The 21,360-nt window shown below is 34.8% G+C and overlaps 6 protein-coding genes across 7 annotated transcripts in view; 3 read left to right on the forward strand and 3 right to left on the reverse strand.

The window, feature by feature from the left end:
- Positions 1 to 1,450, reverse strand: part of LOC104703592 (RNA-binding protein 48-like) — a 9,271-nt gene extending 7,821 nt beyond the window's left edge. The window contains exons 1-5 of the mRNA XM_010419626.2: positions 1,180 to 1,450; positions 999 to 1,082; positions 830 to 910; positions 450 to 589; positions 9 to 90 (exon numbers count right to left, since the gene is read on the reverse strand). Of these exons, the coding sequence (XP_010417928.1) occupies positions 9 to 90; positions 450 to 589; positions 830 to 910; positions 999 to 1,082; positions 1,180 to 1,241 (449 nt within the window). The 5' untranslated portion in view covers positions 1,242 to 1,450. The remainder of the gene's footprint in view (positions 1 to 8; positions 91 to 449; positions 590 to 829; positions 911 to 998; positions 1,083 to 1,179) is intronic.
- On the reverse strand, positions 1,611 to 3,326 carry LOC104703594 (pentatricopeptide repeat-containing protein At2g27800, mitochondrial-like). Of its 2 annotated transcripts, none has more exons than XM_010419628.2 (3): positions 3,085 to 3,326; positions 2,898 to 2,962; positions 1,611 to 2,804 (listed from the first exon to the last, which is right to left on the reverse strand). In XM_010419628.2, exons 1-3 carry the CDS (start codon positions 3,243 to 3,245, stop codon positions 1,720 to 1,722), a joined length of 1,311 nt encoding a protein of 436 aa, XP_010417930.1. In that variant the 5' UTR covers positions 3,246 to 3,326; the 3' UTR covers positions 1,611 to 1,719. The 2 variants fall into 2 exon arrangements, with proteins under 2 accessions (XP_010417930.1, XP_010417929.1); XM_010419627.2 differs by having other exon boundaries at positions 2,898 to 2,965; positions 3,085 to 3,324.
- LOC104703595 (nucleobase-ascorbate transporter 12-like) lies at positions 5,574 to 9,604 on the forward strand. Its single transcript, XM_010419629.2, has 10 exons — positions 5,574 to 6,135; positions 6,385 to 6,482; positions 6,574 to 6,747; positions 7,219 to 7,319; positions 7,475 to 7,610; positions 7,768 to 7,818; positions 7,995 to 8,282; positions 8,411 to 8,645; positions 8,840 to 9,126; positions 9,212 to 9,604. The coding sequence occupies exons 1-10, from the start codon at positions 5,574 to 5,576 to the stop codon at positions 9,431 to 9,433; spliced, it is 2,154 nt and encodes a 717-aa protein (XP_010417931.1). The 3' UTR covers positions 9,434 to 9,604.
- LOC104703596 (arogenate dehydratase 3, chloroplastic-like) lies at positions 11,377 to 13,026 on the forward strand. The gene has a single exon (XM_010419631.2). The coding sequence runs from the start codon at positions 11,558 to 11,560 to the stop codon at positions 12,818 to 12,820; it is 1,263 nt and encodes a 420-aa protein (XP_010417933.1). The 5' UTR covers positions 11,377 to 11,557; the 3' UTR covers positions 12,821 to 13,026.
- On the reverse strand, positions 13,331 to 15,941 carry LOC104703597 (notchless protein homolog). The gene is made up of 12 exons (XM_010419632.1): positions 15,795 to 15,941; positions 15,627 to 15,708; positions 15,465 to 15,554; positions 15,234 to 15,359; positions 15,034 to 15,161; positions 14,752 to 14,951; positions 14,548 to 14,620; positions 14,326 to 14,436; positions 13,947 to 14,227; positions 13,809 to 13,863; positions 13,660 to 13,716; positions 13,331 to 13,559 (listed from the first exon to the last, which is right to left on the reverse strand). The coding sequence occupies exons 1-12, from the start codon at positions 15,918 to 15,920 to the stop codon at positions 13,476 to 13,478; spliced, it is 1,413 nt and encodes a 470-aa protein (XP_010417934.1). The 5' UTR covers positions 15,921 to 15,941; the 3' UTR covers positions 13,331 to 13,475.
- Positions 18,523 to 19,467, forward strand: LOC104703598 (uncharacterized protein At4g22758-like). The gene has a single exon (XM_010419633.2). The coding sequence runs from the start codon at positions 18,736 to 18,738 to the stop codon at positions 19,309 to 19,311; it is 576 nt and encodes a 191-aa protein (XP_010417935.1). The 5' UTR covers positions 18,523 to 18,735; the 3' UTR covers positions 19,312 to 19,467.

Genomic DNA, 21,360 nt, shown 5'->3' on the forward strand with positions numbered 1-21,360 from the left:
TTTTTTACCTTTGTGGGGAGAAATTGTCCGTTTGTGTCAAAGCTGGTCCACCTAATTTTGTAACTTGAGAGGTGCTCTTTTCTTTCTGGGCTGTTCACAAGATGAGAACCATATTTAACTTGTGGAAATGGTCTTAACAGTATATATTATCCCCTTTGACGTTAACCCTTTCCATGCTTTTCTAACCTCAAAAACTTTACTAATTCAATGCTATATAAGCAACATGCTAGCTTTATCAACAATTCAACATGTGAATGTGTGTTACCTGCTATAAAAATTCAAGGTTATGGTATTTAGGGTCCACTATAAGTACAATGATTATCTCACATGCCACAGGAATAATTGACAGACACAAACTCTTTCCAATGATAAAATCTTTCTTGTTGTTGCAAGAAGACTTAACTGACAGTAAAATTAGTTGAAGTGGGAAATGGAAATAGAAAACTTACGGTTCAGTCTTGCAAGCACTTCTTTCCTCCTGGTTTCTAACTTATCCTTTGTGTCATTGAGGCTCTCAAATTGAGGAGCATATGAAATTTGGAGCCGATTACCCAAGAAAGCTGATTCATCCAACTTCCTCTTTGCAAATCTATCAAACAAACAACATATCTTACTATAAAACAAATTCTCCCTCTAGGAACCAAAAGTGGTAAAATAGCAACAACACACACAACTTAGGCAGATGAACAAATATGACAGTTTTATCCTAAGGAACTATCCATATATCATCACACACCAAGGAAGAACAGTAGATTATATATGAATATCAAGCCAAATAGGAATCTCAGTGATGCCAAGTTGTTCATCAAAGAGAAAGAAGAATCGAAACCTAGCATTAGTGATGAGACGAAACTTGATCCAATAGACATCGGTGAACTCCTCACAGTCTTCTGCATCCATAGGTTTACATCTACACGAATCAAAATCAACCAAATCAAACAACAACTATCATAGTCCATAAGAAACAATGGGATAAGAGGGGCAAGATCACTACTCACTCTTCAACCTCTCCATAAGTCATGAATAATCTCATGAGATCGTCACCACAACCCAAAGCTGGGACATTACGTACTATCAAGTATCTGATAAACCCAACAAAAAAAAAAAAGTTCAAAATTTTCAAAAAATTAAACCAGAGAAAAGCAAGAAGAACAAATTTGATTTGAGTAAAAAAATCACCTTGATTCATCGCAAACTGTATAAACCCTAACAGCTGGGGACTCATCTTTGTATCGACCCATTCTTCTGAGGGACACGATTCAGTCCGTAATCAAAGAAATTGATACTAATTACAATCAAATTGTGACTAAACTGAATGAGACTTGCACTGTTCTTTACAGTAGTCAGCAAGGAGATCGAAAGAGGTAGGAACTTGAATTGCTCGATACCTCACAAATCGATCTCAGCAAATCTGAAAAAAGAAATTCAAAATCCCAAACCCTAATTTCAGATATTCAAAAGATAGAACCGAAATCGACCAAACGACGTCGTCCCCAAGTACAGTGAAAACGACGTCGTCCCCAAGTACAGTGAAAACGACGTCGTCCCATAACGATTTGGGTTAGAGTTAGACTTTATTCCACTACTATCCAATAATAATTAACACCCACTAAAAGAAAATCTATAATAAATGCGTATTCATAGAGGACAAAATGCTCGACACCGAGATAACAAGTTTACAACAAAGAGACAAACTAAAAACACCATTTTGTACAGCTTCTACATATCCTTGTGAAGAACTGTCACAAGCTTCTCATACGAATCTCTATCCACAAGCTTTTTATCCCGCAACATCTCCAACAGTCCTGTCGCTTCATTATACTTCCCATTCCTACAACTCTCATCAACAAGTGTTCTATACGTGATAAAATCAACCAAACGACCATTCTCAATCATCTCCCACAAACAATTCACAGCATCATCGATCTCACCGCTAAGCGCAAGAGCACTAACCAGAGAGTTATAAGACTTGCCATTTGGAACAAAACCTTTTCCTTTCATCTCATTAAACAGTTCTCTAGCATTAATGGTCCTACCTTGCGCACATAACCCATGTATTAGATAATCATAAGTAAACGAGTTCGGCTGGCAACTGTAAACCACACTCATCTGGTGAAATATCCTAAGAGCATCATTGACGTGAAGCGAAAGCACGTAACCTTTAACCAAACAGTTCAAAGCGAATACGTCTGGTTCAATCCCGCTATCCACCATTTGTCGAAACAAAGATCTCACCGTCTCCATGTACATGTGACTTGTGTAAGAATTGTTACCTCGACCCAACAAGGCTTTGAAGAGAATATGATACGTTCTAATCGTTGGTCTACATTCCAAGTTCTTGCTAGTCACCATGTGTCTGAATATATTCACCGCCCGGATCAACTTCCCGGCTTTCGTGAAATAGAAGATGATCGAATTGTATAGATTCTCGTTGCCAATATGACGAACCGAGAGTACCTGGTTCACAATATCATCCATCTCTTTGTACATTTTCGCAGCTCCGAGCTTCCTAATGGCGATGTGGTAAGAGCAATTCTCATGCTTGAATCTTGGCTGCTGCGATGCCCAGTTAAAGAGATGGAAACACAGAAACGGGTCTTCTTCAAGAGTGATAGCATCGGTTAGCTCTTCAGGGGTGAATCTTGGTGGAAGCTTCGAAACCGTTTCTTGAAACTTTGATTCGTTAAGGACCGGTTTCATACTCGACTTCTTTCTATTGCTGATTCTCCTTCTAAGTGAACGTGTTGGGATTGAAGTTGAGTATTGTATATACATAGAAACAGATGATGACCGACCTAACAACACTTTGATTCCAAGATTCCCAATTAGAACACATTTTGCAGAGTTTATGAAACCATTTCGATGATATCATTACAGATACAGAGAAACACAAGTACCTTGACTAGTTGAAGCAATGACACCACAAAATCTTCGATGAATGCTCAGTTCTTGCGGAAGAAAACTTCTGGGTTCGAATCAAAAATCGTAACTTTTCATCAGAGTAAGATAAACCCACAAGAAATTTCCAAAATTTATCAAGAACATCATCACAAAGCGTTGATTCCAGGAAGATGGTGAAATTACCTTAAAACAGAACCTTCGATTCGAGGAGAAGAGCAAGTGTAGAAGCGAGACGAAGTGGAATTAGGGTTTGGGAGAGAGAGACTAGCTTTGGGTGAGATCAAAACTCGTGCTTTAATGGTTCTGAAGATGGAGCCTAGAAATGTAGACCTAGTTAGAACCATTTTTGATTCGACTGCTTCGCTCTGCAAAATCCTCGAAACCTCAAAAACCTCAAACTTTCCAAGGGACTGAAGAAGACGGTTCAATTAAACTGAAGAAACTAAACCGGGATTGATTGTTCGTAACCGGAGTCACGAGGCGAGGGAGGACGGGACACGTATGAAAGAAGAGGAAGGCCAGAACTGGAGAGTTACGTAATTTGATTTATGTATTTTTAATTAAAATAATCTATTAAATCCTTTTGAGTTTTTAAAAACTATTAAAAGTCAAAGTTTTGAAACTTTCCAATAATAGTGAATTTTAAACTAGATTTGAAAATCTACTTCGATAATATTAGATTTTGTAAGATTTTTCTAAAAATTCATAATTAAATTAAATATAATTTATTAATTTTGCATAAATCACTTAAAATATTAGATAAAAGTGTATTAGATAATAAAACTAGAGAAAAGATTTTACAAATCCACTAAACATATATATCATGAAACCACTCAACAATATTAATCCACTCAGCTTAGTTGAAATTCGTCATAAAAGGCTTATGAAAACATAATTTAAAGAATAAAGTAAAGTGTAATGTGTTAAAAATATAATTTTGCAATATCTTAAAGTGAATGTTTTGCAATATCTTAAGGTGAATGACCAAGTTTACAATTTTTTTTAATTTGGCTATCAGGTAATTGAATAACTATTCTAAATGGCTTTAACAGATTTTCAACTAATACAATGAGAAAAAAATATCATTATAGGATCATATTTTCAATTTTTCATCCCAACTTTTTTATCAATCTAATTTGATTTGGTATTAGTTAAAACTTTAATCACGATAAATTTTAACGATATACATAGGCCTTGATTGGTAACGGCTGTTACTTTTGGTTGTAAAGACTTTGACTTTAAAATTTTAGCTACAAAGAATTTGGATGTTGATGCTTTGACTGTAGAAACTTTAACTGTTAAAATCTGATTGTTTACCAATAACTTTTAAAGCTGTAACTGTTATTTTTATTATTATTATAAATATTAATAATAAATATATATTATGTCATAAATTAATTTATATAACATTTTAATGACAAAATAAATTTTATTAATGATAAATTAAAAATTTTAAAAATATAAGTCAATCAAATATGAAATCCATTAACCACTAATCAATGCATTAATCAATCCATTAACCACCAATCAAATGTTAAGTTGTACCTGCATTTTTTTCTATTGAATAGTTATATGAGCAGTCAAAAATCTATTGACTACTAATTAATGCATTGTTTGAATGTTATTCTTTTATATATTAATGATGAATTTCATAAACTCTTTTATAGTATTATTAGTAATGATGGTGAAAAAATAAAATTTATTATTAAAATGGATCTTAAAAGAAAGAGAAAAAAATAAGAATAATTAATTTATAAAAAGAAAATATATAAAATATTTATATATACTTTTGGAGAGCTTTTAAATATAAAATGGAGAAAAAAAGAATGTTTTAAAAATTGTTTAGTTTTAAAACATTAGTTTTAAGGCTTAAAAAAAAAGGAAAACAACATAGAGAAAAAAAAATGTGACTTTCAAAATTTAAAAAAAATTAAAAGTTAAAAAAGTCTGATTAGCAAAAAAAATAGGTGTGAAAGCTTTAAACATTTTTAAAGTCTTAAAAGTGGATTACCAATCAGGGCCTTAATCACCACACAAATAAATTTCAAAATCCATATTTCTAAAGTGTTCAAAATCACTTAAATTCTCAACAATTTGCCATCGAACAGAATCCTTTATTACTAAGATTTCTCTTAGGGTATAAACTATAAAATATTATCAAGTTCATGCCCAAATGAATTTTTGTTCCCTAAAGTTTGTATTTTAACCCGTATTAAATCGTCATACAATGATCTTTCAGTAATACTCTTTTCCTTCCTAACCATATATAAAATCCGGTATTGATTTATGACATCACACGATTATTTCAGACATAAACTTAAAAAGCACATAACAAAAACTAAAAAAAAGAGTTGAAATGTTAAAATCTTATGTTAGATCAGATTTTATTATCAATCCAAAAAAAAGTTAGATTTATTACACATTCACTGTTACTTAACTTCTTCCATAGAACATCTCATCACTCTCTCTCTCTCTCTATCTCACACACAACTGTACTCTCTCTGGCTGATTTGGAAGAAAACCCTAATTCCCAATTTTTTTTTGTCGTTTTCCTTGCTTCACTTGTCTTCTCCGGCGAGGAGATTTTTTTGTTTTTTTTGTTTTGTAGATCTAAGAAAAAAGTTTTCATCTTTCACTAATGCAATACTGAGAAAAAAAACCCACTAGGAAAAATGTCAAGCTCCGACCCGAAACCCGGAACCAAACCGGGTCAATGGCCACCAGCTCCAGAATCAGCCGCAATGCCACCGTCTTCTTGGGCTAAAAAAACCGGATTTCGTCCCAAATTCTCCGGCGAGACTACCGCCGCCACTGATTCTGGTCAGCTCTCATTACCGGTTAGAGCTAGACAACAAGACACCCAACCGGATCTTGAAGCTGGTCATCAAGCCAGGCTACGTCCTCCTCCTGTCTCCGCCGTAACTAACGGTGAGACTGATAAAGATAAGAAAGAGAAGCCAACACCACCAACAACGACACCGCCACCACCACAACCACCTCCTGGTTCTGTTTCTGTTCCTCCGGTTAAGGATCAGCCGGTTAAGAGAAGGAGAGATTCCGATGGGGTTGTTGCAAGATCAAATGGGCCTGATGTAGCTAATGGGTCAGGTGACCAGGTTAGAAGACCGGGTCGTATTGAAGAGACAGTTGAGGTTTTGCCTCAGAGTATGGATGATGATTTAGTGGCTAGAAACTTGCATATGAAGTATGGTCTTAGAGATACTCCTGGACTTGGTGAGAGATTTAAGTACTTTGTTAATTGTTATTGATTTGATTCTCCTGATTGTGACCTTATATATAATTGGTAGTTAATATATATATTTATTTAGGTAGATTCCATTTATGTATATCTTAATTCAATTGTTTGATGTCAGATAGTGACTCAAGTTTTTGTGGATCTTTTAAAGTTCCTTACTTTAATTGCTATTTTTTTATATTGCGTGTGGCTAATGATGATTGTGTGTGTTTTTTTTTGTGTTTCAGTTCCAATTGGGTTCTATGGTTTGCAGCATTACCTTTCAATGCTAGGCTCATTGATTCTGGTTCCACTGGTTATTGTTCCTGCAATGGGAGGTTCACATGTATGTTTAATTCTTTTGGACCCTCCACCTTGATCAATGTGGATCTCATTTCATTGACATCTTTTTGAACCATCTATTTTTGGGGTTATAGGAGGACATTGCAAGTGTTGTTTCGACTGTACTTTTTGTCTGTGGTATCACTACACTGTTGCATACTTCATTTGGGTCGAGGCTTCCTTTGATTCAAGGTCCGTCCTTTGTTTTTCTGGCTCCGGCTCTGGCCATTATTAACTCCCCAGAGTTTCAAGGTTTGAATGGAAATAATGTAAGTTGGAAAACCAAAAACCTCTTTTGCTAATGCTAATCATTTGGTTCCTTTAAGGCTACGGTCTTACAATCCGAATGTAACTGTTATTCAGATTGTGGCCTCATGTTTAAATGAAATCATAGACTGCTCTTTAATTTTGACAATTTGTTTCGGTTTCTAGTGTAAAAATCATGCTAAAATAGACCGTCAGAGCTCTCCTTAGATGTTTATGAGATAGCTTACTTAGCCAGGAATAATGAATCCCTCATTAGGAAAAATTCTGCACCAGGCACAAGTCGATGGAAAACAAATTTTCCTACTTTGGGGATATGTTATTATGCTTATGTGTTTGTTTATAGCATTGATGTACTCAATGCAAGTGATGGTTTGTGAATTAGTTCTGGCTTGTCGTCTTTTCTTTAGTGAGAATTAGACTGTCTTGTACAACGAATGTGACATCAAGTATTGTGTTTTTGGTTAATACGGTAGAACTTCAAGCATATCATGAGAGAGCTGCAAGGTGCAGTCATAATTGGTTCAGCTTTTCAAGCAGTGCTTGGATACAGTGGTTTAATGTCGCTGATTTTGAGGTACACATCTCTTCATTTGTCCAAAGCTGACACCTTCCAGATATAAATCAAGCATTAGTTATATTTCCAATTTTGTGTTTGTCTACGCATGGTGGTTGTGGCTTTTTCTGATGCTGTATTTACTTGCATTCATAATGTTTTGACTTTCTATATAGGTTGGTCAATCCAGTAGTTGTTGCTCCAACGATTGCTGCAGTTGGACTCTCGTTTTACAGTTATGGTTTTCCGCTTGTTGGTAAATGTCTTGAGATCGGTGTAGTGCAGATCCTGCTTGTGATCATCTTTGCTCTTGTAAGTTTAGTGAAGTTTACATTTAATTTAACCGTCCTCTTGGCAATTTCTTTGGATGCTAGTTTCAAAGTTTGTTTTCTTCTTGAAGTTATGTTAAACTTAGCATTCACATCAGGTTCATGTAACACAATTTAATATTTTACAATTTTTGCTGCAGTACCTCCGGAAAATCTCTGTTTTAAGCCATCGCATTTTCCTTATTTATGCGGTAAGTACATTCTTATCTGCTTTTTCCTTATCTCTTTTGATAGATAGAAAGAGGAAGTAGTCTATTTATCTTTACTGCAATTGAATCAACTTAATTAGTGTGGTAATCATCTGGCACTTCCCACTCATCAAGTCTACATGTGATTTTGACTGACTCTTTTAGCTTCTTACTGACAGGTTCCATTGAGTCTTGCAATAACTTGGGCAGCTCCATTCCTTTTAACCGAAACAGGAGCTTACACTTACAAAGGTTGTGACCCGAACGTTCCTGTCTCAAATGTTGTATCAAGCCACTGCAGAAAATTCATGACCAGAATGAAGTACTGTCGAGTTGATACTTCTCATGCGCTGAGTTCCGCCCCATGGTTTAGGTTTCCTTACCCTTTGCAATGGGGTGTTCCAATATTCAGCTGGAAAATGGCTTTTGTTATGTGTGTGGTCTCCATAATTGCTTCAGTAGATTCGGTTAGTGCTTCCTATCAACTTAAATTCATCAATCAAATCTATGTTTTGAAGTCCAAATATTGCATTTTTCCTAACCAGTTTATGAGACAGTATATGCATATATGGTAATCTTTTATTTTACGGGGCAGGTTGGTTCGTACCATGCTTCTTCCCTATTAGTAGCATCGAGACCTCCAACTCGTGGTGTTGTGAGTCGGGCAATCGGTCTTGAAGGTTTCACAAGTGTCTTAGCCGGTCTCTGGGGCACTGGTACTGGTTCAACCACTCTCACCGAAAACGTTCACACAATCGCTGTGACCAAAATGGGAAGCCGCAGAGTCGTTGAGTTAGGCGCATGTGTTTTAGTTATATTTTCCCTTGTTGGTAAGTAACTGGCACTCTGCTTATTTATCTATGAAGTTTCAAAATTTCTATTTTATCAATATGACCTCTTTAGCAAATACAAGTAACTATAGTATACATCAATACATCAATAAATGGATCTGAAAGTTAGCTCAACTGTTCAACCTTACCCATTTTTCACTCACTTTGACTAAAACAGTTTTTGATATCCTCAGGTAAGGTTGGAGGGTTTCTGGCATCAATTCCTCAAGTCATGGTTGCTTCTCTTCTTTGCTTTATGTGGGCGATGTTTACGGCATTAGGTCTTTCCAACTTACGTTATAGTGAAGCTGGAAGCTCGCGGAATATTATAATTGTTGGGTTAGCGTTGTTCTTTTCTCTCTCTGTCCCAGCTTACTTCCAGCAGTACGGCATCTCTCCAAACTCGAACCTCTCTGTTCCAAGTTATTACCAACCTTACATTGTTTCTTCTCATGGACCCTTCAAAAGCCAATATAAAGGGGTATGTTACGCTTTGCCCTCACTTTCACCTTTCACTTTCACAGGACCTTCATTGTTCATATTTTCTTGTGTATATTTAATTGTAGTTGAACTATGTGATGAACACGCTCTTATCAATGAACATGGTGGTTGCGTTCATCATAGCTGTGATTTTGGACAACACGGTCCCTGGGAGCAAGCAAGAACGCGGAGTTTACGTTTGGTCGGATAGCGAGACTGCAACGAGAGAACCAGCTCTTGCTAAAGACTATGAGCTGCCGTTTAGGGTGGGGAGGTTTTTCAGATGGGTCAAATGGGTGGGCATTTAAGAAAAAACAACACAGATGGTAAATATGTCAGATGAGAGATCCCTCTCTCTTTTCTTTTTTTCTTTTCTTTTTTTCTCCGTCTTCTCTGTTATTTTGATTAGTCAGTCTCTCAATTTTTATAACACGGTGAAGCGTTTTCTTGGGTCGCAAGTTTGTCTATTGGAGAGTTTTTTTNTTGGAGATTTTTTTTTTTTTTTTTTTTGGGTTGAAACAGAGAATATGGAAGTGATGATGATGATGATGATGTTGTTGTAAGTTATATAGATTATGATCAATGCTTTTGTAACTAGAGAGTTATTCTTTTAATTTCTCAGTATATTTTTCCTTATGATAAGTTTAAAGTTATCGTTTTAAAGGAAGCCTGAGAGATGGGGTAAGGAGAATTTGGTGGGGGAGTTACGTATATGGATTGGTTTGGACTTTGGAGAGTGTTGGTTACAACTTACAAACGGAAATGGTATAATAAGAATATCCCAATTATTGGAAGAGTTTGGTACCTAAAATACTAGAAAACAAAAGTAGATGGATGAGATCTAGCCTTTCCTTTACTATTTTTATTTCCATCCATATCCCAATTCCATTCATTTAATATCCCTTTGGTGTCATTAACATAAGAGATGTCGAAGACTAGCGATAAAAAATACTCCATATAGTCCCTAACACTTGTTGTTTCGCCGATTTATGGTTCCCTTTACGTTACCGAAAACCTCATTTGAATAAATTTGGAATACATTTTTTTTATTGATAAGTACTCGTACTCAAAAAAGTTAAATTATACTTTTTATTTATACTTATTAGATCTAATAAATATAAGTTCCTTGTGTCAGAATCTAGAAATTCTATGGCTTGAATCTCCCATGAAATACCCCTTTATCAACGAAAAATAGACATTATGTAATTTTATTGCATTGGAATAATGACAAGAGACCTTTTTTCACAAACTTCAGTGATTAGTTTTAATAATACTTTGATTTTTTTTCATATATAAAAAATGCATATTATTGTTATTACATTGAAAATTTTGAAAGAGCTACGAAATCGTTTGGGCTTATTCTATTTGGCCCACCATTACTTTTATACATAACCAAAAAACAACAAACTCAAATAAAAAGGGAAAAACCAAAAAAATACGTTATTTAATTTTTTTTTTACCACTTAATTCTTCTAGTTATTAAATTTCCCAAAAAATATCTGATTTAATTTCTATTGTCCTGAAAAACTTTCATTTTATTAATAAAGGTAGATCCATATTTACGACATAACGACCATTAACTCTAATGACAGAAATGTTAATCAAAATTAAACTATAACCTCACGTGGTTAATTAGAGGGAAATAAAGACATTGTTTCTCTCTTCTTCTTCCCCCAAATCGATTTTGAGTTTTAGAACCCTAGAACCCTAAGAAATTCAGAAAATCAAATTTGGTTTGAGAGTATGGTGAGCCAAAATTCAGGGTATGATGTGAATCATCAACTCTGACTATTGCCCAAGCAATAGGATAAATCCTATTATCTGTATACCCCAACTCCGGCTCGAATTCGTATCATACCCTGAACTTTGGCTCACCATTCTCTCAAACCAAATTTTTTTTCTGAATTTTTTAGGGTTCTAGGGTTCTAAAATTCGAAATCGATTTGGGAGAAAAAAAAAGAAGGCAACAATGTCTTTAATTCTCTAAAATAAACCACGTGGGGTTATATTTTAATTCTGGTTAACATTTATGTCATTAAAGTTAACAGTCGTTATGTCGTAAGTATGGATTTACTGTTATTAAAAAAATGAAGGTTTTTAAAGACAACAGAAACTAAACCAGATATTTTTTGGGAAATTTAATAACTAAAAGAATTAAATAGTCAGAAAAAAAATATAGATGCCGTATTTTTTTGGTTTTTTCTCCAAATAAAAATAAAAAGCGTATATTGATATATGAAAATGAAATGGTGGTGGTAGGTGAAGAATGGTGAGAGGCACAAGAGCACTCCACGCTCTTCCTCTCTTCTCCCTATAACACTCTCTCTGCTCCCACACTCCCTCTTCTTCCCCACACTCTCTCTTTCTTAAGCTCACAATTTCATTTCCATAACCAAAATAAAACCTCATTAAAAAAAAAAATACAAAAAACAATGAGAACTCTCTTACCTTCTTCTCCGGCGACTGTAACAACAACACCACAAACTCGGAGACGACGACGCTTCTTCATACATTCCTCCGCTAAGAGATCTGACTCTTTCGCCAATGGTTCAAGAAGCTCCGATTGGCAAAGCTCCTGCGCTATTCTCTCCAGCAAAGTCAATTCTCAACAACAATCCGAATCCCTAATCCCCGCCGTCAACGGTTACAACAACCCAAACGACTCCAATTTGAATCTTGTTCCCTTCGATAACAACAACAACAACAACAACAAATCGATTCAATCGAAGTCGAAGCCTCTTAGTATTACAGATCTATCCCCAGCTCCGATGCACGGATCTAACCTCAGAGTCGCTTATCAAGGTGTTCCCGGAGCTTACTCCGAAGCCGCCGCTGGTAAAGCTTACCCTAACTGTCAACCCATCCCTTGCGATCAATTCGAAGTCGCGTTTCAAGCCGTTGAGCTTTGGATCGCCGATCGCGCCGTTTTACCTGTCGAAAACTCCCTCGGCGGCTCGATTCATCGGAACTACGATCTTCTCCTCCGTCACCGTCTTCATATCGTCGGCGAAGTTCAGTTCCCCGTTCATCACTGTCTCTTGGCTCTTCCCGGTGTACGGAAAGAGTTCCTCACCCGCGTCATCTCTCACCCTCAAGGACTCGCTCAGTGCGAGCACACGCTGACCAAACTCGGTCTCAACGTCGCGCGAGAAGCCGTCGACGATACCGCCGGCGCCGCGGAGTTTATCGCCGCAAACAACGTACGTGACACGGCCGCGATCGCAAGCGCACGCGCGGCGGAGATCTACGGGTTGGAGATTTTGGAAGACGGGATCCAAGACGACGCGAGTAACGTCACGCGCTTTGTGATGTTGGCGCGTGAGCCAATCATACCGAGAACTGATCGGCCGTTTAAGACGAGTATAGTGTTCGCTCACGAGAAAGGCACGTGCGTTTTGTTCAAGGTTCTCTCGGCCTTTGCGTTTAGGAACATTAGTTTGACCAAGATTGAGTCTAGGCCCAACCATAATGTTCCGATTAGGCTAGTCGACGAGGCCAACGTTGGCACGGCTAAGCATTTCGAGTACATGTTTTATATCGATTTCGAGGCTTCCATGGCCGAGGCACGTGCTCAGAATGCTCTTGCTGAGGTTCAGGAGTTTACATCGTTCTTACGTGTTTTAGGGAGTTATCCCATGGATATGACTTCTTGGTCACCATCATCGTCTTCGTCGTCATCAACATTTTCATTGTGACACTACTAAGATCAAAACCAAAGTGATGATGATTCTATTGGGAATGTAAATTTGAAGATGAAAATTATAAACTTGTTTTGAAGAAAAATAAATTATGTAGTTCTCCGGTGGCAATCTTGTGTTTTTTTCACTACTGTATGCATTATTATACTCATGAGTTTCGTTTGATCGTATTATTTTTTTTTTAAATAAAAGTTTTGAGCTGATCTGTCGTTCTCTGTAAAAATCTTAAAAAATTCGTTCTGATGTAAAAATTACTGTCGTTGTAAAATGATAATACGTAGATGTAATTTAGTCATCTGTTGCTACATGATAATTCAGTTAACATTCCTATTTTTGGCAGAGTCACATGTCAGTCAATGTGGTGAAATATCCAATTTCGGTGTTCAAATACCATTCTTTCGGATATAACAACAATAGTTATCTCACTAAATTTCTTACTGTTCTATTTTATATGTCACTTCACATAAAGTAAATTGGTTTATATAAATCATGAATGGTATAATCAAATCAAGAATTTTAATACGATATAGATATTCTCTAAGTTGGCGGCATGTTGGAGTACTTATTTGATCACACGACTCAAGTCGCTCCATCGCATCTAACACTTTATCGAAATTTCAAGAACTTTGTTTATAGATAGCTGTCTCCCGCTTCAACCCACCCATAGCTTCAAACATTCATCTTTACCACCGGAAACTACTCTCTCGCCATCAGGACTCCAATCCACTGCAAAAACCTATTCACACATGGAAAAAAACAAACATTTAAGCGATTGGCATTTTCAAAGCAGGCCGGAAACATTAATAAAGCTTTCAAAAGTGTTAGTTTGATAATACCTCATCCGCATGACCAGGAAGATCTTGCTTTAACCTTCTCTGTCCAATATCCCAAACCTGTGCAAGTGAGAGAGGTGTAGAATCTGAGGAGTGAGTACCTCCATATATTTTGTTGTGAATGAGATTTAGGACAAAAAAAACAAGATTACCTTAAGGGTAGAGTCACTGCTACCACTTAAAAGCATCCTACTGTCCGGAGACCAACTGTGGTTACAAAGCTAATTAATTAATAATTAGTGGTAAACATGGAAAGGGGAACCAATATGTTCTCAAGGAATCTACCAAACCTGATCTGATAAACACGACGAACATGGCCTCTCAAAGTTGTAATATACTCCCCCGTGATACCATCCCATATCTTGACAGATTTATCAAAAGACGCACTTGCAATCCACTGGCCATCAGGTGAGAAACACACATGGTTTACAACCTGCTGATGACCGTGCATCTGCTTTTTAGGTTTGTCGCTAACAGACTGTTCCCAAAGTATCATTTTCATGTCATCAGAACCTGACACTAATCTTTCACCGGACTTTCCTTTTGCTTGGTCGTATCTTTTAAGCGCAGCCTAAATAAAGCAAGCAAACGAGAGATCAGAAACAGGGTACGTTATTAATGGACAACAAAAAAAAGGTAAAGGAATGAGGGATAGGGATCTCTCAGTACCTTTCTAACTTCTTCAGGTGAAGAATATTGTTTTCCAGTGTGGTCAAAAGCTCCTGTTCGGAGAACATAGTCTGTGCTCAATGCAAGGGAGTTCACCCAATGTCCATGCCCCTGAAGTAACAACAGAATTCTATATGCAGGTTCAAAATTAGGCTGCTCAAAAGATATACAAGGAGAATCTCTTCACAAGGGACAGGTGAATGCAGAACATGGAGCTTTTACCTCCAATTTTGATGTCAAACATAGATCCCCATCCGGAGTAACTTGCCACATCTTTATTGTACAATCTTGAGAACTGCCAAACACAAGACAGATCATAATTTGAATAGCAAGCAACAAGTGATACAAGTAGTAGTGACATGATCTACTACAACATAAAAGAGGATGATCAAAGCATTACAAGTCTAGAAAAATTTAGAAACATGCCCTGTATATATAATTCCCTCTCCTCCCCATTTGACACAAGTCACACCACGTGAATGTCCACTGAGACACGTTAGGGTTTTCCTAAGTGTAATGTCCCATATCCTTGCATCCCCATCTTTGCTACAAGTTACAAACCGACGGCATGGGTATTTAAGGTGAACTGGTTCCCACGAGATACTAGTAATCCATTTCTTGTGACCCTGGGAGAAGTCAAGTGTTTATCGATCAGTATCATCACTCACAAAGGTTAACCAAAAAAAAAAGAAAAAAAAAAGACGTTACTGTAAGGGGGCTGTCATTTAGCTGTCCGGTTTCCGGTATCCAACAACAGACTTCACCATCTAAACCACCACTAACAAGGTGCTTACAATCTGGAGACCATGCGACGGCCAGAACCCAGTTCCTGTGCCCTGACAATATTAATAAACGCATATCAGAAAATAAGAGACAAAAAAAACCTAGAGAGCAAAAGAGATTAGTACCTCTGCATGTAAACAATGGAGTTTGAGTGTTGAGATCCCACAGCCGGACAGTGGTATCACCTGAGCCACTAGCTAACTGCTTACCGTCCGGACTAAATGAAACACACAGAACAGAGCCCTCATGACCTAATAAATAATTTTTTTAAGACAAACCAGTCAGCTAATCTATGAAACTACCACTAGTCAGTCTGGTAGTTGAGACGGCAGAGAGGAAGGAACATTTTGATATACCGGCAATGGTCGCAGAAACACGGTTAACAGGGCGAGTTCGGAAAACAGCTTGTTGTCGACACACTATCGTCAATACATTCTCCACGGACACTGAATGCACACAATTTCCCCATCAATAATATGATACGAACTAGCTACATCATACCGCGCAAAAAAAAAAACCTTGTTCTCTCTCAAAATGTGTTCCTAGGGGCACAACAAGTTCCTTGTCTGATACATAGAAAGCGTAGGGCAAGTTATCCTCCTGAAAATTCCATGTGTAAACCATAAACAGAGGTTACTCTGTAACTCAAAAAACTCAGAAAAATCACTCCTTTATCCCTTACGTACATTGTTGAGAAAGTTATTGGTTAGATGGGTAAGCTGCAAAGGCCCTGTTTGGAGAGGGACATAGATAGGTTCACCTAAAGTAATTCCTTCAGGATCCATTAACCGACATAAAACCATTTCCGCCATGTCTGGTTGCGCCGGCGCCGACGAAAGGTGGAGGCAAAGTGCGGGGAACAACGTATTTGCATACCCTAAACCCTAAATAATGGTTTTATATATCTTATAAAGGAGTGACCAACAAAATTTTGACATGTCAGCAAGGAAAAACTAATTGTAAAATTAATTGTAAAAAAAAAAAAAAAGATATTGAATAATTATTATTTTTACAAAAAAAGTTAAACCAGCCAACGAGAGAACAAATGACTTTTTTAAAATAATTGTAAACAAAAGGAAGATCGTTGTAAATGAGTGGGAAAAAAAAATTCCAAATCAAATTTAATTTTCTAAAAAAAAAAGGAAAAATTCGAAATAAAGGATAAATATTTAGGCTATGAATCTTTAAGAGATTTTAAGTGGTTTTCAGACTATAGATTTTAGTTTTTCGATTTTATAAATGTTTTGCAATTTTTTTTAGTGGTTTTTGGATTATAGTTTTTGGTTTTTGAATTTTAGATTTTGGTTTATAGTTTATGGTTTTTACTTTCGTATATATTTGATATCGATCGAAATCAATAAAACCCAACCTCTTCAGTTCTACTTCGTGCATGTATTATGCTACCTCAGATGTAACGTTTTATAACATTTCTTTTTACAAAGCATCACCCGTTAGTGTGAATTTCGATAATAGTTATTACATAGAACAAAGAAATAATGGAAATCATGCTCGAGTTGCTATCATCCGGGGAAGGCAACATCCCAAACAAACAGCCAAACAAATAAAAAAATTAAACATTTTTTCTGCACAAAAATAAAATAAAATATGACATTGTCTTGTAGTATAGCATCATTATTACTCATATGCAAATTGCAATTGGGGTGGAATCGTGGAAGGCTATCTATCAAATTTGTGCAGATAGCCACGTTTCTTTATTATCATGTGTTCACGGACTATCCTTTCTTAATTATTATCTTAGAACAATCAAATTTTGTTTCAATTTTTGTTTCATCCATATAATTTTCTTATCAAGTAGAAAATATAGAAAACAATGGTCTGTCACGGCTTTGCATTTTGTATGGTTATATTGCACAAAACAAGTAGATAAGATAATATAATTAGGCCACGTGAAGGTGAAGCATCATCAGATTGATAAAAAAAACTCGTTTACATACATACCAGAAAACACACCAAAATTAGGTCCACTCCTATTTTTATTAGTTTAAAATTAGTTATTTCGTTAAACCTCACATATAAGTTGGTTTAGCCCATGAGGTTCACTCACTTACGTAATGTTATGTCCAACATAAATAACTAATCCTTTTCTTTTTTGCTTTGTTATGCCCTGATAAGTCAAGTTTAGTTGCAATTGTTAATGTATTATTCTTCAACGTTTGATTTACTAATCATTTAAAGAGAATTGTCCCAAGCGATGTCACTACAATGCAATTATTGAGGGGACTAATCCACGAAGCAAGTTGAGTGGGGAGGATGAGATTGGTCACATCTCCGGCATCTTTCAGTTATGTCGGCGTTTGGGCCCATCTATACTTTCTCTTCCTGCCACGTGTATATTGTTTTTATTACAACACAAGTCCCACTTACTTATGAGTTATGACTTAACCAAGTTGAAGCTGTAAATAATTAGGAAAAATGTCATTAAAATCATAAATTTTCAATTATGGTTATTTTAATCACCAATTTTATATCAGATCATTTTAAACATGAACTTATATTGAATTATCTTCGATCCAAATCCGACGGTTATTCGAATGTCTACACATTTTTGAATCACATTTCTATTTTCTTTCTAAATTTATCTATTTATATTTTATATATTAAATTCATGCACATGATTACTTTAATTTCTATAAAGTCGATATGATTTGTAAGGAACAAATATTTAAATTTTAAAATGTATTATAACATGCTTTAATTTTAATTAAAAATTAGAGTATATTTCAAAATCATTTCAATTTTATAGTAGAAATTAAAAGTAACCATGTGCATATGAATGTAAAACCTAGTCCAAATTGGTTTCTACTACCTATCGATAACATAAATACTAAGGGAAAATTATTGGTTTGAGATTTGAATAGAATTTTAAAGAGTTTAAATGTTATGTAGATTTTGTTGTTATTAGATCAAAATTTTGTTAAATTTTGTTAAAGTTTAACGTTATTAATTTGTGATTTGTAAAAAAAATATTTAAAATCTTATACTTTTATAAAGTTAATTAAAAATTTTTGTTATTTAACTAAAACAAAAAAGTCTAGAATTATTAATGAATTCAACTATTATATTATGTTATCTTATATATTAAATTCATGCACATAGTAACTTTAATTTCTATAAAGTAGATATGATTTTTAAGGAACAAATAAATAAATAATCAATTTCATTTTAAAAATTGTATTAGAACATGCTTAAATTCTAATGAAAAAACAGAGGACATTTCAAAATTACTTAATTTTATAGTAAAAAATAAAAGTAACCATGTGCATGAATGTAAAGTCTAGTCCAAATTGGTTTCTACGAGACAACGACCTATGGATAACACAAATACTAAATCTCATTCATAAATTCAAAAGCCACCGGTTGAACCTCTGGACTCAATACCCAACTTACAAACAATAATTGGATCTCCGGTTCACCTCCAATAGCCGGTTCCCTTCACCTCACACTCCCTTTCATTATCTACACAAATCCCACTATAAATACTTGTCTCCTTCAATACTAATCTTTCTCACGTTCCCCTATATTAGTCTTTTTACCCACACCATCCTCCACTATTTACATTTTTGCCACTCCTCAACTTATGTAAGCTTTAAAACAATCGTTAAAACAATGAAGAACGGTAACAGGAAAGCAACGCCGGAAACAGAGAAGTCTCACCGGAGAAAACTCTCGGATAAAGCGATGTCGTTTCACGGAAGAGGAACAACGCCGTTATCGAACCCGGGCGAGCTTCGGCGACCGAAGACGTTACCGGAGCTATTCTCAACCGGTGGTCAAAGCATCACCGGACCTGATAATACGGCTTCGTTCCCGCCGCGTCTGACGAAACTGTTACTAAACGTGACGGTTCAAGGGAGTTTAGGAGCTGTTCAGATTATCATCTCGCCGGAATCCACCGTGAGCGACTTAATCGACGCCGCGATTCGTCAGTATGTTAAAGAAGCTCGCCGGCCTTTCTTACCGGAATCTGAACCGTCGGGGTTTGATCTTCATTACTCTCAGTTTAGTCTTGAGAGTATCGGAAGAGAGGAGAAACTGATATCACTTGGTTCAAGAAACTTTTTCTTGTGTGGCCGGAAAAATAACGCCGGCGGTGGTGGTTCGTCGTCGTCGGAATCTTGTTCGAAGGAAGCTGAGAAAGTGGCTAAAACTAGTTTCCATTGGCTCAAATTTATTGGCTTCTAGAAGTTTTAAACATTTTGGATCATTATTGCTTTTTTTTTTCCAAATTTGTTTCAACTTTTATTTATTTTCTAGGAAGAAATATATATATTTTTATTTGGTAATCTGTATATATAATTCATCATAAATTAGTGGTACATAATGTCTTTTTTTTTTTAATTCAATTATATGCCAAGATGATTCAAGAAAGGTCTAAATACATTTTGACAATTTTATTATATAAGATAACATTAGAAGGATGGACATAGCCACAAAAGATGGGTAAATTACAATCTAAATAGAAGACTGTTAACTTATTATATTAGCTGTTTGTTGTTTGTAAGATATTTTGGTTTGAGACCTCTCTAATAATAGAAGTTTGCTTTCATGTTTATGTAATAACTGACTTTAGCCAACCTTATCCCTAAAGTCAGACATTTGTGAATTGTGACCAACGAAGAAACCAATTCAGTGCCGTGTTGCTCTTCTTCTTTTTATTAGCTTATTGGTTTAATCCTACTTTTTAATAAGATAATTTTTTTAAAGGGTTGATTTACAAAATGAAATATAGAATTAAATAAAGGTTTGGCGAAAATTATGTAAATAAAGACAGAATCATTTCTATGATTCTTTGAGATTTCACAAATACAGTAAAACCTCTATAAATTAATACTCTATAAATTAATAAACACTATAAATTAATAAATTTTGCTGCTTCCAAGTCGGGCCAGTGTAAAAATTAACAATATTCGATAAGATAATAAGATAATAATTTTTTCGAAATCTCCTTATAAAATATGGTCCCAATAATATCATAAATTAATAATTATGTAAATTTATATATATATATATACTGATATAATAGTGTATGTTTCTCCTAAAGCTCAATTCTATAGAACAATTGTAATGTTGTATTTTCAACCTATAATAATATCTCTAAAATATTTTATAACATGTCATACAAATAATTAAAATTTAAAGTTTTAATTTTTAGATATGCATCATTTACAATTTGATAATTTGACAGATTATTAAAATAGGAGAATTGATATTATTATTCATAGATTTGAATTTATGTGTCTCATGTGTATAAGTCAATTTGTCTATAATATTTGTAATTTATTGTAAATAGTGCTTTCTAAATATTACAAGTTCAATTCCTAAACCATAAAATTTATAACATCCGAAAGTTTAATCTTATTTTGCTATAGTTGTTCCAATTCATAATTTTTTAAAAAATAAACAATTAAAAATATATCTATAAATTAATAATTATAAATTTACACTATTAAATAATAATTATTAATTTATAGATAAATTAATATCACTATAAATTAATAAAATGTCTTAGTCCCAACATTATTAATTTATAGAGGTTTTACTGTATATCCTTCTAGTTTAAGATTATGTAATAAAAAAATAAAGATTATTTTCTTAAAAAATATATATAATCATATATCTAAAACTCATCATCAAATAAGGCCGATTAGGCCTGGGCATTCGGTTAACCATTCGGTTTCGGTTCGGTTGTATTCGGTTTCGGTTATTTTGGATATAGTAATATAGTAACCATTTGGATATTTTTGAAATTTCGGTTCGGTTCGGTTCGGTTTCTTTCGGTTCGGTTTCGGTTTGGTTATTTAAATAAATAACCATAACTAACATAAATTATATTAACATTAACCAAATAAACCAAATATAACCAAAACTAACCGAATATAACCAAAATTAACCAAATATACAATAACAAAAATACAAAAAAGGGAAAAATATGGATTCAATTTTACAAAATAGTATTTAACTTTGTAAATTCAAAATAATAACATTTACATATATTGATTATTTAAAATATTTAATTGTTTTGAATCTAGAAATAATTTATATTTTAAGTTTATTTTATAGTTTTGCATAATATTAAGTATATAATATTTGATATCTTCTAGGTTTTCGGATATTTCGGTTAACCATTTAATTGTCGGTTCGGTTCGGTTCGGTTTCAGTTAGTTTGGATATAGATTTTTACTAACCATTCGGGTATTTGAAGAATTTCGGTTCGGTTCGGTTTGGTTTTTT

This window comes from Camelina sativa, chromosome 7, assembly GCF_000633955.1.
Source record: "Camelina sativa cultivar DH55 chromosome 7, Cs, whole genome shotgun sequence".
Lineage (NCBI taxonomy): Eukaryota > Viridiplantae > Streptophyta > Magnoliopsida > Brassicales > Brassicaceae > Camelina > Camelina sativa.